The sequence below is a fragment of the Podarcis gaigeae genome (assembly GCF_964106915.1).
Source record: "Podarcis gaigeae genome assembly, chromosome: 1".
Classification (NCBI taxonomy): domain Eukaryota; kingdom Metazoa; phylum Chordata; class Lepidosauria; order Squamata; family Lacertidae; genus Podarcis; species Podarcis gaigeae.
The window spans coordinates 89,257,730-89,274,418 of record NC_139678.1 but is presented as its reverse complement, the minus strand read 5'-3'; the positions used below and the strand labels follow the sequence as shown (position 1 = coordinate 89,274,418).

The 16,689-nt window shown below is 41.6% G+C and overlaps 1 protein-coding gene and 1 long non-coding RNA gene across 3 annotated transcripts in view; both read left to right on the top strand.

The window, feature by feature from the left end:
• Window positions 1–16,689, top strand: part of LOC310825486 — a 632,470-nt gene that overhangs the window by 466,443 nt on the left and 149,338 nt on the right. The gene's annotated exons all lie outside the window — the stretch shown is intronic.
• Window positions 1–16,689, top strand: part of CNTNAP5 (contactin associated protein family member 5) — a 313,291-nt gene that overhangs the window by 147,264 nt on the left and 149,338 nt on the right. For both annotated transcript variants that reach the window (XM_083734111.1, XM_083734112.1), the window contains 2 exons: window positions 10,696–10,960; window positions 13,510–13,659. In XM_083734111.1, coding sequence (XP_083590237.1) covers window positions 10,696–10,960; window positions 13,510–13,659 — 415 coding nt within the window. The remainder of the gene's footprint in view (window positions 1–10,695; window positions 10,961–13,509; window positions 13,660–16,689) is intronic.

Here is a 16,689-nt window from a genome sequence, read left to right as displayed (position 1 = left end):
GATTTTCAGGTCCATGGTTAATGCATTGGATTGCCTCCTGAGTTTCAGGTTCTCTCTCATACACAGATTGCCTAATGGTGTAATCCTCTGCATGTCCACTGATAAGTAAGTCCCATTTTCAATGGAGCTCACCAAGCCCCATTGAGTTCAATGGGATTTACTCCTAGGCTAATGTGTATAGGATCATAATTTTCTAAACTTATCCCTTGACTCTGCCCTTTCCTAGCCCAGCATCCCATTCTAACAGTGGCCAACCACTTTTAAAGTTCTAGCAAGAATTCAAACCCAACAGCTTCCTATTATCTTATGGCGGAACTCTCACAATCTGCATATGCAGCTATAAAAAGAAGAGGCACATAGGCTTGGAAGGGTTCCAGCTTCATTATGCTTTTCTGTGAAAAAACACGCTTCCAATATATGTGAGTATCTCCTGACAATCTCAGGGAATGCCTCCTCCCATATGAGGCTTTTGTCATCTTGCCACTTAAGATAATCTGACAAGGTCCTGCTACAGATCCTTTAGGGGGATGCTAGATGAGCATCCACCAGGAGCAGGAGGCCTCTGCAAGAAAGATTTACAATGGTTGGATAATAACGAAACAGAGCTTTCCCCCAGAAAAAGATACAAGGTAGCTGCACCATTTATTTCACAAAAATCACTTAGAATGATTTTGCCACCTAACTTCCTTTCTGGGAGCGATAGAGACTCTTTATGTATTAAATGAAAGCTCAGAGTCTGGAGTACCTACCCTGGAGAACCACTGGAAGCCTTCATGGGTTTCATGGTGCCCATGGGCACTAGGTTGGCAACCTCTGAAATCAGTGTTGGCCCATCCCATTTCACCGCCTGAGATAAAACAGGAAGGTGCTGTCCCCTTCCACCACCTCTCTGCCAAAGCCTTGCTTACCTGGATCATGCAGGGTGCCCCCATGGGATTCTGCTGCCCAAGGCAGCTGCCTTAGTTCGCCTCATAGGTAGGCCGGCCCTATCTGAAATAAGTTGTTATCCTGATAATATAAGCACAGCAGCATTATGTACACCACTTTAGATATTTTACAGTGTGTTGTTATTGTTGTTATTATTTTATCAATAAATAGGCTTTTATGCAATTTACAAATATCCCACCAACATAAAAAGATTCTTGAGACCTTTCAAGGTTTCTTCTTCTTCTTCTTCTTCTTCTTCTTCTTCTTCTTCTTCTTCTTCTTCTTCTTCTTCCACTTAGCTTGAATTTTGAAATGCCAGGGAGAGCTTCAGGTGTCGGTGAGATCTAACAGCAAAATGAAATGACTTTTTGTTTTCTTTAACAAGCAGGCATGTGTTTTTCCCTCATGCAACGTTGAGGCTTCAGGGTCAGGCGCCAGTGCAGACTGTGGGAATGACAATTCTGAATAATGGGTCATTTTGGCAACAAAATGGGCTGTCTGGGGAAATGAACCAAAATGGGTAGTATCAAAAGCGTAAAGAAAAATTCTCAGTGACAGCTGAATTTAAGCTAATAATGCATTCTCTTTCTGTGAATTCTAAACACCATCAGTAAAGTGCTTTGAACCACCTTAAATCTCACGTAGATGTTAATCTCACTTTTAAGAAAATATTGAGTACCTTTGATCTCAAAACCCATATTATTATCAAAGCACGTCAGATGGATAGCAGTACACAGAGGACTTTTTCAGGTCAGAAGCAAGGAAACAAAAGGTTGGGGGCTGTATCCAATGGTGCCAGTTTTTTCAACAGGAGGAGTTATTCTGGTTGTGAAAGAGTATTTGCTCCAGTGGAGGATGCTAAATCTTCCATGCCGTGCAACCCTCTGGAGCAAGTATTCAAGGGTGCAGGGGTTATCCTCAGAAATTGCCTACTCTTCCGTTAGTGGAATCTTCTCCTAGATCAAATATTCTTCTGTGAATGGAAGGAGACTATTCAATTCATTCCCTTTTGCCTGGAGTCAGACAGGCTTAAAATATAACCAGCTATGTTTTGAAGTGGTTGCGGTATGCATTGCTGAACAGACACTGGCAGAAAACTTTCCTAGTCGTTGGCCACTGATGAAGCTAAGAAATTGACTGAACGTTGATGTTTATTTTTGGATAATGGGACAGAATGCTGATCTGCTGAATTATTGTTCATTTACGATCTGGTGGGGAATCTTTGGTGGGCTGATGACCCATTACCCCATTAGAAAGCTGCCAGGGCCTATTTTTCTATAGCCAGATGCAGAGGTTGGTGAGGTCAAACCAAATCCTATATCTTTATAGCACATTCACAGCTATTTAACATGGCAACAAAAACATTTACTTCTTATTAACTCCAGTCATGTTTCAGCTTTGATTTTCTTCACAAACACTCCCCCAGTTTTTTAAAAAAGCTATTGAACACCTTTTATCTCTCCTAACAGTACAAAAGACAATTAATTCTAACAGAAGAATGCAAATAAAAGTCAATGGACAGTTGAATGGCAAGCCTCCCAGCTATTCAAGTCCTCTAACTTAAAAATGTAATTGCATCCCCGAAGTCCAATTCTGTTCAAGTAGAAAAGTAGCACAGGAAGACTGGTGTGCTGGCGTATTGCTTGCAGGGATTATTTCAAAAAAAGGCGTCCTCTACATGCAGTCCATAGTAATATAAGCTACTTTACTTTTGCATTCTGTAAACCAGCCATCTGTGGCCACGACCCAATGAGCTACTTCAGATACACCCAATGACTTGAGAATGCCCAGTAGGATGTAAAAGGCAAATCCCAATCATCTGAAAAGGACTGGTTTTCAGAAATGAACATGGAAGGCAAACAGAATTCGAGGCTGCATACACACCACACATTTAAAGCATATTTAAAACACCCCTCCCAAACAAACCTGGGAACTGTGGTTTAGCCCACTCCACAGAGCTACAGTTCCCAGCACCCATAACAAACTCTGGTTCCTAAGATTCTTTGTGTGGGGAAAATGTGTTTTAAATGTCTGGTATGAATGCAGCCCTAGTGCATTCCATTTTAATGATGTGTTTTAATGAAAGTATTAAAACATTTTAGTCCTAGTGAATAAAACTGGATAGGTTTTAGGCCACTATACCCCTGACTCGGCACAAAGTATTAAATCTGCCTTTGTGCTATTTCACCACTTTTAGTTGTCCTGTCTGGCAAGGTGAATTTGAAAGACAAGCCTTTGGTTCTGCTTCCTTCTCCATTGAAAAGAGGGAAATATCAAGCTATCTGTATTATGTTTGTCCATTATTCCCTTTTCTGTTTTTACCTTTGTTTCTTAGTAGAATGATTTATGATTTTTAAAATTGGCTGCTGCTGTCCTCTGCAGTTGCGTCTCAGCTACTGGACCAGGTAATGAAGTGATAATGCTCGGTTACGGCAAGCGTGAAGGCAGTAAAATCTTTTGTTGCGCTGTTGGCCAGTGACCTAAAAGCTTAGGAGACTCAGATAAAGAAAATTCAGAATTGCTTAGCCAAGCATATGATCCTCAAAGTCTCTCAAAGGGATGAAATATCATTCTGCTGAGCCCTTTCAGTTCTGTTATCTGATACTTTTCTGAGCAGGGACATAAAAGTTTCCCAAGAAAGGAATTCAAGTATATGAGAACCTTTGCTCTTTAATGACAATCAGTGACTTCACCTCTTTTCTCCTGAAAATATTAGCTTAGTTATGTACAGTAGAGCTTCTGTATTAAGAGCATCCCAATAACTGAAGTGTCCTCTCTGCTGACAAAAGACCCCATTATCCTCTTTATATGACCATTAAGTAAGTACAAGCCTTCCTTAAGGAGATTTTTCTTCTTCTTCTCTGACTTCTACTCTCAAAGCAAGGCTAAAAATTATCTCTGAAACAATTTCTAATAATCAGCATGAATAGCTACGTTCTTCTTCACTTTTTGCCTGCATAATGAGAGCATCATGATTATTATGAAATTGTTACATACTCAGGTACTCAGATACTTTATGAAAAATGCATGTGTGTATCACATCACTTATGGAGAGGACTTCTGCATATCAATTGTGGCCTTTCCTATCAAAGCTTGAGTAATTCGAGGCCAAGAAAGAAATGACCATTTCTCCCAAATATTTTAAAGAAGGAAATGGTATTTTTACATGTGAGCACCCTTCATAACTGCTCCAATATGGACGTATGTGCATACAAAAAGTATTATAATTAAGAAATCCCAACCCTGCTTCAACTTTATTTGGGTTAACTGGAGGCCCTGTGCTTCACCTTTCACTTGCAGCAAATCTGAAGCACATGGCTTCCCTCGAAGAAATATGGCAGCTGTAGTTTATGTGCCATGGTGCTACAATCCCCATCACCCTTAAACTGTAGTTCCCATGATTTTGGGGAGGAAGCAGTGTGCTTTAAATGAATGCTGTGCATGGGACTTCACACAAAGAATTTCTGTGACATCCTAACTGTGGTATTCCAACACAGTGCTTGTATTAGCCATACACTTTTTATTAATATGTTTAGAAATGCTTCCTTCTGGAAGACCGAAGATGATAAGTTTAAGGAGCTGAAGATCCAGACTAACTGAAAGGCACCCTCAGCACTCACCCAGGTGTTAAATCTAGCAGCATCAGCGTAGGATGGGACACTGAGCTGAGAGATTACTTTTATGTCTCCTGGGTTTGTAACTGCTGGAATTTAATTATCCTCATCACCCGCACTCACAGACTTCAACTTTCTTCTGATAAAATAGTAATCCACACTTGAGTAATCAGCAAAATAGGCAAGAAATAGAGAATTAAGTTTCACTCATTGATGCTATACACAGAGACAGTCTCGGGATGATTGCTAAGACCTCCTCTTAGTCAGATTACATAGCATTTCCTTAGGGTTCTGTTAGGTGATTTCTTTTTAAAGGTGATATTGCATGCCAAGACATGTTCCAAATATGCACTGCCTCTCGCTTAATGTTTTTAACTAAACAATTTGTATCTGCTTTGATAGCTTCTACAATGGCCTGTTTGCAACAAAGGAAATTCCCTTGCTTGCCATGTTACTCCTGAAAATAGATAGTGACAGACCTCTTTCCCAAGTGGATGAGGGTCAAGGCAGTATCTACCAAGGAAATGTTAAATATCTCTGTTTAATTGCCTGAATTTAGGAAGTTCAAATTGTAATAACAGCAGCAGAAGCCCCTTTGGAGTACATTTCAGTACCTGTTAAAGGAATCGTTAATCAGACTGGAAACATTGGACTCAATGGAGTTCGTAAATGCCAGATGAGTGCTAGATGGAGTTTTTAGCAGCTAGACATGTCTGATCTTCTAGTTTCCCTCTGGAGGATAGAAACTTCTTATTCTATTTCACAGCTAGGGAAAAGTTTGAGGGGTTTTTTTAATCCTTTTCTTTTTCAGTTAAAGTGAGTTCAGCTGTAATAGCAACTGTTCCAGGGAAGGCACTAGGGACAAGCTAAGATCTAGTGTCATTTTTTCACGTGGTTTTGACCCTCATTCATGCTAATCTCACCAAATCCATCAGTGAGAAGTGCTGAAAAGGAAGCTGGCTAGCCAGCACGGCCCCTACTGTATGTATTCAATTGTGCAGAAGCAGTGGCTGTACTGTATTCCATTTATAATATACATCCAGTCACCTCAAAAATTTCATCTGTCTTGGATATGGGTGTGCAAATGTACCGGTAGGGTTGCACAATTAGTTACCAGATGAAAAGGAGGACAAAGTTCCTGTATCTTTACTTTGTTCCTTAGAAAAAGGAAAGTCAACAGTTTTTGAACTTTCATTTAGGGAATGTTCAGTAACCTGTAGCAAAGACCAAGGTCACTAAATTACCCACAGAGATGACAAACTACTTGCCATTCCATCCTGTGCAACCTCCTGAACTGAGAACTGGCCACAATATATCTGCCATCCAGAACCAAAATGGGGCATTAAGTTGACCGGCAAAGTTGTTAAGCCTCAAGACTAGCTCTGGAAACATCTACCCCTGCCATGTTTGGTTGCACACTATTATTAAGGAAGATTGCTAGGAAACAGGCTGACCAGCTTAGTCCAGATGTGCCTGGTGATGTTCATTCTAAGAGCTTCATAGACCCTCTGCTGGCACAAACCTGCAATGGCTGCAGGATAACCATCTGCACTCCCAAATTCCAAAGAAAGCAAAATTCAGTTATGAAGAATGAGGGTGTATAAAGTGTTACCAAACAGTGATATCAGACAAACAGTGAAATCTTGTAAGTCAGATCTACAAATGAAGAATCTGTCTGCTTACCACAACCATGTTCCTTTAGGATCCAGATCCAGGAGATGAATAATGATAATGATAATATATTATTATTTATACCCCACTCATCTAGCCGGGCCTCCCCAGCCACTGTGGGTGGCTCCCAACAGAATATTAAAAGCGTGATAAAACATCAAACATTAAAGACTTCCCTAAACAGGGCTGCCTTCAAATGTCTTCTAAAAGTCAGATAGTTGTTTATTACTTTGGCATCTGATGGGAGGGCGTTCCACAGGGCGGCGCCACTACCGAGAAGGCCCTGGTTTCCTGTAACCTCACTTCTCACAGTGAGGGAACTGCCAGAAGGCCCTCAGTGCTTGACCTCAGTGTTTGGGCTGAATGACGGGGCTGGAGACGCTCCTTTAGGTATACTGGGCTGAGGCCATTTAGGGCTTTAATGGTCAGCACCAACACTTTGAATTGTGCTCAGAATCGTACTGGGAGCCATGGCTGCTATCAACTGCCCTATCACTACCCTATTCACTTCAGATTTGTGTTGACTCCGCATCTTGACATGATACATCAAAATTCCCAAAATAAGAAAAAGTGGGGGAAGCCCACAGTAGCAATTTGGCCATCTGTTGTACGAACTTTAACAGAGTTCTTGCCGTTCTGACATATGGAATGAATATCATGTTCTGCAAGGCTGGATGTACTGGAACAAAAGACAGTCTTTGCACTAAACAACCATCACATTCAATAAGTGACATCTGGCAATCTTATCTGGACCTCAGCCAGGATTGGATTATGATAAAGTGAAGCAGTGCCCATGGCATCTTCTCATCAGATGAAACAATAAAGCAATCATATTTTTAAGGGTCAATTTTGAAATTGCCTCACAACCTTCAGAGCCCCATTATTGGGCTGTGAATGTTCTGTGCTTTCTGACTTGTGTGAGCAGGGAACAAATGGAGAACTTAAATCTTTAGCAGCTCAAGAATCACTAGCTTTGGGGGGGGGCAGGGGAAGGTTCAGCTGACACCTTCATCGCACACCTTTAGGCTTCAGATGAAAACATTTCTCTTCACCCAGGCTGTTGGCTGATTAACATCTAATAATGTCAGGCTTCAGGGAATCAGCTCCCCGTCCCTCCCACCAACGTGGCAGTAAATAAGCAGAACCAAGGAAAATGTGTCTTCTTACCAGTTAGAAACTTTAATAATCACAGTGAGAGAACAAAGAACATCTCTCCTAGAAATGGTGGTGCTCCCAATTAAGAACCACACCTTCTCCTGTCCCTATTAATCTACGTCACTCCTATGTTTTTTAATCTGAGCTGCTGTTTTTTCTGTTCTGCCATTTTCTGAGCTGTCCTGGACTTTGGGAGACGGGAATGGATACTATCCAGAGACTGTGAATCTGTTAACTCTCTCTCTTCTAGTGTTTCTTCTGCTAGCTGTTCCCCATCCAGTATTTCCCAGCTTCTGCCTTCTGAACTATGCCCCTCTGCAAACCACTGTTCCAAATCTATACTGTCCTCTGGCTCCTGGGAAGATTCAGGATCAGGAGGAGGGGGTGGCTCCCATCATTCTTCCTCAGTGAAACCCTTCTCAGCACGGTCCCTGATAAATAACATTCAATATATTGTGGGAATGGAGTTGGGTTATTCCAGGTCTGGAAGGACACACATGGCCAGGATTGCCTCACAGGTTATGCAGAAAGCCTTGTCTCCTCCTCTTGGATCTTCTCCACTAAGAACTCACACACACACACACACACACACACACACACACGTTTATAAAACTTGTGGGTGTTTTGGGTAACGATATAGAGGTTTCTGACGGGATGGGGAATGCTTCAGACCAAAGCTTGCAATCCTAACTTCACTTGGCTGGGAGTGAGTAGCACTGAAATCACTTGGGCTTACTTCTGAGTGGACATAATTAGGATTGCACTACAACTAGCCTTTATTCAACTGTGGAAGACGGTATGCATGTGTAGGATGAGCAACTGGGGTGAGGGGAGGAGTGTGGTGTGGTCAAGAGGGAAAGCAGTAAGAAACTTTCAGATATGTAATCATCAAGCCATTCCCACACCTTGAGGTGTGGTTCTTGTGGACATTGCAATGGAAAATCACAATGGTGTGAATACAACTTTGAAACTCATTCAATAAGAAATCATGGGAAAGTCGCCCACAAAATATTATGTCTGAATACACTCACTGTAAAGCCCCCACACTTGAAAGTCCCTTAAATGTATTGAGAATACCCTTGTCCCACCAAGGTCCTTCCCCCTTCCCACTCCCTGCAAATGTGGCAGATGTTTTATTGAGAAAATGTTTGGCATAGTTTGGCATTTATATGGTTTTTGATTAGCTTTTCACTCCACCTTCTGGCTGAAATAATTTTGGAGGTGTTAAAGATAAGAAGTCATTCAAACTGGACTTATTGAAATGCATTTATTCCTTGTTCCAGTGTACTTTTGTCTTGTAATCTAGGAAAAGAGAGAAAGATCCCATTGAAGCTTTTGTTTCAGTTAGCAGCAAATTAAACATCTTTCCAGAACTTTGTTTAATTTCCCCTTGTCAACTAAGAATTGTTCAAAGCTATTGAAAGTGATAAGAAGCTATTCCATCATTTTGTCCTAGCTTTTCAATAAGGGAATCCCCAAGCACTGTATAGCTTCCTGCAAATCACTCATCTTTTGTTCATTCTAATAATACTGTTAGAATGAGATATAATTTCTAATGAGAGACCGCACCACACGGAAGGCCTTTTACTTGAATGGGTTTATCAGATTTCAGTTGATATTTCACAAAGTGCCTTGGTTCAAAAGCAAGTGAGTTGCAGCTCTCCCCCTGTCCACAAAACCCTGTGTACTATCTTTGAAAGCTGTGAATGCACTTCTCTTCCTTTATTCTTAATTGCTTGATATATTCCTTGCTTGAATTAATTTACAATGGAATTGCCAAGAATAAAGGCACTGGGAGTCCAGCTGCCATTCAGGAGAGCGTTTAGATCAGAACCAATGTTGAGATCAAGCTCCGAGAGCTCCGACGCTCACTGGAATAGAACTCATCAGAAAGTTAGTCAGAAAAATAAATGGTAGGATTTGTCCCGCCACACTAAACTTAAAGTCATCTGGAAGCAGTGTGCTCTGGAAGTGAGAGTTTGTTTAGTTTTGGTTTTGAAGTGAAACTGAGCAAAGATCAGTTCAAGGTGAAGATTAAAGACCTGTCTTTGCTGCCCAATGTCGAAAGAGAGATATCCTTTAGAACATCTAAATTTCTTGTAACAAAACTTGAGGGGGGAACAGAAAATGATTTATCCACTAGGGGTAAGGGAGTAGAAATGTAAACCATTATTAGCAGCAGTATTCCTGTTAGGTTTGCTGTATGTCTGGAATTTCCTGGACATAGCCAGCAATTGGCAGTCGTAAATAGTGTCTGGAAGGAAATCATTTAAATGTCCAGAGAAATCCATACATATGGCAACCCATGTTGACGGTGTCTTTTTTGGAGATTTCCTTTAAAAATAGCTCAAAAATGTCTTTTTTTGAGATTTTGCAAAAATAGTTTAACAACTTTGGCCAACAACAGCTCAACAATTTTTCTGTCCAGATTTTCACTTTTTGAAATAAGGCAACCCTAATTCATGTTGTTATTATTTTCTGTGTGTAATGGCTGTTTGCTAAACCCAATAAACCAAACTGACTGACCAAGAAGATTCATGTACAAAGTTAACATGGATACACCTCCACAATGCTGTGATCATCCTGCCCCACTGAGCTTGATGGAGGCACATGCTGTGTAGGGCAGCTTATAGGACTAACATTGGACTCCTATACATCAGGAGGTAGGGAACAGTTGGCTCTTCAGCCCTGGGAAACCTAGCCAATGGTCCCAGCAAGTTTTTCCCCTCCTCCCTCTTAAGTTGTGAAGAGTTTTTCTTCTCATGGTTTACTGGGCTGCATGTCCATCAAGTCCAGTAATGATGCTGACTGTGGTGAACCAGGGTCTCATGTAGAGATATTTCCCAACCCTGTTGTTAAATGAGCCTGACCTTGGTATCTTCTCTATGCAAAGCATGGATTCGGCTGCTGTTCTATGGCCACCAACCCAGTCAAGGCATGTAGAAGGATGTCCACCTTACCCCACTGCCAAATCTAAGCTCTGTTTTCCAGCCAGTGCAACACTATATATGTGCATGTGTATTTCCTTGGCCCAGGGCATGAATGTGCAAATGCAGTCCTATTTTTATTTAAAACTGCAGCAAAGCACTCATTCTCCATACCAATAGGATGGAAATCAGCAAGGAAGTTTCTGTATAAGTGAGAAACTGTCTGGTTCTATATGTTGCACACACACATACACACAATCCTAAAGGTACATTATATTCCTGTCCTCCTGTTGTGATAACTGCAGCATATTCAGAGCCACTGAATGGGAAAACAGCTTGATGGTTGCCTGTCATTGTCTCCTTCCCCTCCCCACCCTCCCCTTGTTTTTATTACTTTCCAGGGTAATGTGACTTTTGCCTGCTCAGAACCACAAATCACTCCCATCACCTTTGACAGCTCCAACAACAGTTACTTGCTGTTACCAGGCACTCCCCAGCTTGATGGCTTGTCAGTTAGCTTCCAGTTTCGGACGTGGAACAAGGATGGTTTGCTGCTATCCACGGAGCTGTCAGAAGATTCCGGTTTACTCTTGTTATACCTCCAGCATGGAAGGATGTCACTCATCATCCAGAAAGGAACAGAGAAATATGTAGGAGTTAGTGCAGGTATTGCATATCTAATAGAAACACTTACTTTCTTTCAGATTCTTTGTTTCTATACTGACTTTCCAAATTAAGCTCCAAGCAGCTCAAAAGAACAGTAAATAAATCAATATGTTATTGTACCTACATACAATGAAAACATAGCCATAGATTTATCAAACACATGCCATGATACAAGTGTTTGGATCCACATTAGGAAGCTAACAAAAGACATCACAATTAAAGTTCCTCTAAACACATGATTTGCCCTTTGGAATGAGTTCACAGTGAAAGTCAGCTGGTTCCTACCATGTTGACGTTTAGATGCCTGTTTGAAAGTCATCTGTTCACCCAGGGTTTCCTTGATACAGTGCTGTTGATGCATTTTAAAAATCACAGAATGAGTGCTTTTTTCTGGGGGGATGCAGGGGTAGGGATACCAGTGTGAGGGGTAGGCATACCATGAGAGCCAGTGTGGTGTAGTGGATAAGAGCGGTAGTCTCGTAATCTGGGGAACCGGGTTCGCGTATCCGCTCCTCCACATGCAGTTGCTGGGTGACCTTGGGGCAGTCACACTTCTTTGAAGTCTCTCAGCCCCACTCACCTCACAGAGTGTTTGTTGTGGGGGAGGAAGGGAAAGGAGAATGTTAGCCGCTTTGAGACTCCTGAAGGGGAGTGAAAGGCGGGATATCAAATCCAAACTCTAAACATTTTGTGAATCTAAGTTTGGTCTCATTGAGGAGCAGTATTTCAATATGAGTAGGAAAATGACAGTACCCCTAAACATTTTTAAGGGGGGGAAAGCACTGCATAGAATCATAGAATTGCTGAGCTTGGAAGGACCCCAAGGGTCATCAAGTCTAACACCTTGCAATGCAGGAAGCACAGCTAAAGAATCCACAACAGGTGGCCATCCATCCTCTGTCTAAAAACCTCCCACATTGGTGGTATAGGTTTTTTTTTGGGGGGGGGGATGAATGAATGAATGAATGAATGAATGAATGAATAATAAATACAGTCTCCAAAAATACGATTATATTTAATAAACTCTTCAGTAAAATCAGTAACAGAAAACTACATCAATATCAAACTGTTTCATTTCAAACCAGTTAAATTCAAGTATCACCTTAACTGAAGTATCACAGCAGAAGTGTTGTAGAATGCTGCAGAAAACAGAGGTGTGTTAATCTCCCGTCCATGCCAAATTCTCCCCATTATGCACCAAATGGACTAGTGCTTTACAAACATCTTTCAGCAGCCTTTATAATTGGAGTCAGACAGGGTGCCACCCACCCAGGTCAGGTGGAAAGGAGCCAGAGAGAGAAGCAGGGAAGAGCAGGCCTCATAGGTGGCCAGTCCCTGGCTTTCCAACATGAAACATGACATCAAAACACTATCCTTTGTTTTAAAGGGAAGTGAAAATTGGGCAACTCAAGCTTAGAAGAACCATCTTTTATTCCCTCTGCCAAATCTAGCGAGAGGGAAAAATTCAACAGTATGCTGGTTTGTGGTTGACATGACAGCATGCCCTTGGCTTGATAATAGTGTGAAGGTTATTGCATGCTGATATAGCAACTCAAAAGACAAGAAGTAGTAAAAGCACAACAACAAATCTAGCCCCTTAAAATCTAGAGCAGCAACTGCTGCAGCAAAAATAGACAAAGTTCTATGAAAAAGATAAGCATTTATATGCACGAACTTCCTTGCATCCAATGGTGTAAGTTTACAATACAAAGGAAAATAAGTAGTCTTTAAGATGCCATAGACTTATTTGGCAGAAATCCTAAGTAGAGCCAAACCAAAATCCTTTTAGCTTTTGCTCTCCTTGTTCTGGTAAGTAACACCCCCCCCCCCATTTTTTTACCCTTTTGTCCTTGTAATAGTTATATTCAAGCTTATAAACCCCAGCCTGCTTTATGCAGTCACATAGACTGGTGGAAGAGTTTAAAGAAATTGAGTCGTTTCCAACAAAGGACATGATCCGCCTTCTCTAACTTGGCTGGGGCTGATGGGAGCTTCAGTACAGCTTGGGGAATGCTTCTCCTCAGCATGCATTTAGAACAGTGTTTCTGAAACTTGGGTCCCCAACTGCTATTGGACTACAACTTCCATCATTCCTGGCTGCTGGTTCTGCTAGCTAGGAATGATGGAAGTTGTAGTCCAACAACAACTGGGAACCCAAAGCAAAAGACAAAAGTCTAAAATTCAACAATTCTTTAGTGGGACAAAGAGGGAACAGAGGATTTACAGCGTCTCTAAATCAAAGGCTTCCTTCTTTAGTTCAGTGGGGTGCAAGGATATACACTGGTATCCATCCCCTTCACTGAAATGAATAGAGATATTTATATATGTAACAGCTTCATGTAGTGCATGAGGACTCTGGCTCTGGGGACAAGTTTCATTAATGTTAGCTTGTTTATACCTGGTGTGTGTGTGCTCCCCCTGACATTGCCTGAGTGACAGTTTTGTTATTTACCTAAAGGACAGTAATTACTCACAAGCTTCCCCTCCTCCTCCACTTTCTTCTTGTCCCCCATGAGTAGTTGATCTCTTTTCCACTCCTTGTTTCCCAGGCAGCAATCTGTATGATGGTCTGTGGCATGCAGTTAACATCAATGCTAGAAGACATCGCATCACCCTAACTCTCGATAATGATGTAGCATCTACAGTTCATGCAACCACTGTTTCACAGATTTATTCAGGGCACAGCTACTATTTTGGAGGTACGTTGCTTTACAGTGCTGTTGTGGTGACTAAAAATGATGTCCATTTTTGTTAGTTGTTTTTCTTAAAAGAACCAATGTTGTTATCTATTACATTTTATGTATGTATCTTTGTATGCATTTTATTTTAAAAAGAGGATCTGTTAGTAAACAATCATCACATGTCTCCCAAACCATTGGAAAGCTACATGTTTTTGGGGTTAGCTGTCAAAATAGATAAGTCACAATATACTGAGAAACCAAAATACACAGACGCCTCTGAAATGAAAATGTGTCAGCTTTGTATGCAGCCTGATGCATTTGATATAAGTAAGATGGTAGAAAGTTTTGGGAAGGCAGATAATAATGGTTAGGAGTGGATTGCACCTTTTCACGTCAATGATGGATATATCTATACAGGGTTTTGTCATGCCGAGTTCCAATTGAAATCCACAGTGGAGAAGTGCAGGGATAAGTGCTTATTTTTTCATTACTTTCAGTCAGAACTAATCATACCTAAACTGCTCTGGATTGCACTTTAAACATTTCCTGTAAATGATCTCCAGACCATGTGATAAGTTTTCTTTTGTTTGTTTCGGCGAGTGACCTCCACTTAGTTTTACATTGCTGGAGAAGGAGAAATAGCAGAGGAGAGTATGTCCTCTTCACTTTCTTCAGTCTTCATATCATCTGTATATCTGCCACTATTTGAGCTCACATATGGACACAAAAGGTGGTGGTGGGGACAATGTGTGTGCATGCATGTACTCATTTGAGTGTGTGCACTTTCTTTGGGGGGAAATGTAAGAGCATAAGAACAGCCTGCTGGTCAATGGCCCAGCATCATGTCTCACAGTGACCAACCAGATGCCTTTGAGAAGCACACAAGCAGGACTCCCCTCACCTCTGATTCCAAGCAGTTGGTATTCAAAGGCCTACCCAGTGGAAGTGGAACATGGCCATTGTGACTAGTAGCCATGGATAGCCTTCGCCTCCATATATTTGTGGCCCTTATATTTTATCTGCCCTGAATCTTCTAACATTCAGCTTCAATACGGACTGCCTGCTTCAGGAGGAAATATGATGCCTTGATTCAATGCTCTAGTCCTGGTGCCTTCATTATACACCTTTAGGTGCCAGGCAAAAATGTTCCTCTTTAACCAGACTTTTGACTGTTTGACGTCCAAGGCCCTTTTCAAATGTGTTTTGAAGGAGGGGGTTACTGGGTTGTTTTTGTTTTTATTACATAATTTGTGTTTTTATACTGTGATTTTATGTTGTAACCACCCCGAGACTTGTGGGTAATAGCGTGGTAGGGACCCGGATGGCGCTGTGGTCTAAACCACTGAGCCTCTTGGGCTTCCTGATTGGAAGGTCAGCAGTTCAAATCCGCCTGACAGGGTGAGCTCCTGTTGCTCTTTCCCAGCTTCTGCCAACCTAGCAGTTCGAAAGCACACCATTGCAAGTAGATAAATCGGTACCACTGTGGCAGGAAGGTAAATGGCATTTCTGTGTGCTCTGGCTTCCATCACGGTGTCCCATTGCACCTGAAGTGGTATAGTCATGCTGGCCATATGACCCGGAAAACTGTCTGTGGATAAACGCCGGCTCCCTCGGCCTGAAGCGAGATGGGCGCCACAGCCCCATATTCTCCTTTGACTGGACTTAACCATCTAGGGGTCCTTTACCTATTTACCTAAAGGGTGGTATACTAAAAACAAAAAAAATTCCTTCCAGTAGCACCTTAAAGACCAACTAAGTCAGTTCTTGGTATGAGCTTTCGTGTGCATGCACACTTCTTCAGATACACACGAAAGCTCATACCAAGAACTGACTTAGTTGGTCTTTAAGGTGCTACTGGAAGGAATTTTTTTTTGTTTTGACTATGGCAGACCAACACGGCTACCTATCTGTAACTGGTGGTATACTAATTTAATTAATAAAACAACAACATAATCCAAGTAAGGTAAAGGTAAAGGGACCACTGACCATTAGATCCGGTCATGACTGACTCTGGGGTTGCGGCACTCATCTTGCTTTATTGCCCAAGGGAGCCAGTGTACAGCTTCCGGGTCATGTGTACAGCTTCCGGGTCATGTGGCTAGCATGACTATGTCGCTTCTGGCGAACCAGAGCAGCGCACGGAAACACCGTTTACCTTCCTTTACGGAGCAGTACCTATTTATCTACTTGCATTTTGACGTGCTTTTGAACTGCTAGGTTGGCAGGAGCAGGGACCGAACAATGGGAGCTCATCCCATCACAGGGATTCAAATAGCTGACCTTCTGATCGGCAAGTCCTAGGCTCTGTAGTTTAACCCACAGCACCACCCATATCCCATAATCAGAGTAGATAGTGCCAATTAATTGTTTGGCAACACACACCTGACCCAGAAATACTATGCACACACTCCCTTGTATCTGTTTAGTAGGAATCTCTAGATTTGGACCTATAAACCTGAGGACAGTTTATCACTTTCTGGATGAAGGCCCTCTAACAAGCATCCTTTGTTTAGCTGAGCTGCTGTTAATGAAGTGGAGATTGGATCCAGGGAGAAAATATCTAAAGGGATACCCTGGGATAGTAGAAACCTGAACTGTTCAGACCAAAGAAAATCTGATCTAGAAGCTTTTACAAACATGAGTCTATGATTGCATATACACTATACCTTTAAATGGCATTTGAAGGACATTTTTTCCCTCAAGGAACTTTGAGCTCTATAGTTTTTAAAGTGTTTTCTGGGAAATGCAATTCTATGAGAGGTAAGCTGCACTGTCCAGAATTCTTTGAGGGAATGAATGCGATTGAAATATGCTTTAAAGGTATGATGTGTACACATTGTATATATCATATGGTCTGTTCTAGTCTAGCAGCATATAAGAGGTTTCTGGGAGGTTTGGCTGGTCATTATGTAATTCCCTCGTTTTGGCTACTGATCACTGTGGGCACAAAAACTCTATTTGTGTGACATTAGCTAAGGCTCCAGAATTTTGGCTTGTAGGAGACACTGCTTGCTCCCATATTTTCAAATATGTTTGTCTATGAGCCAG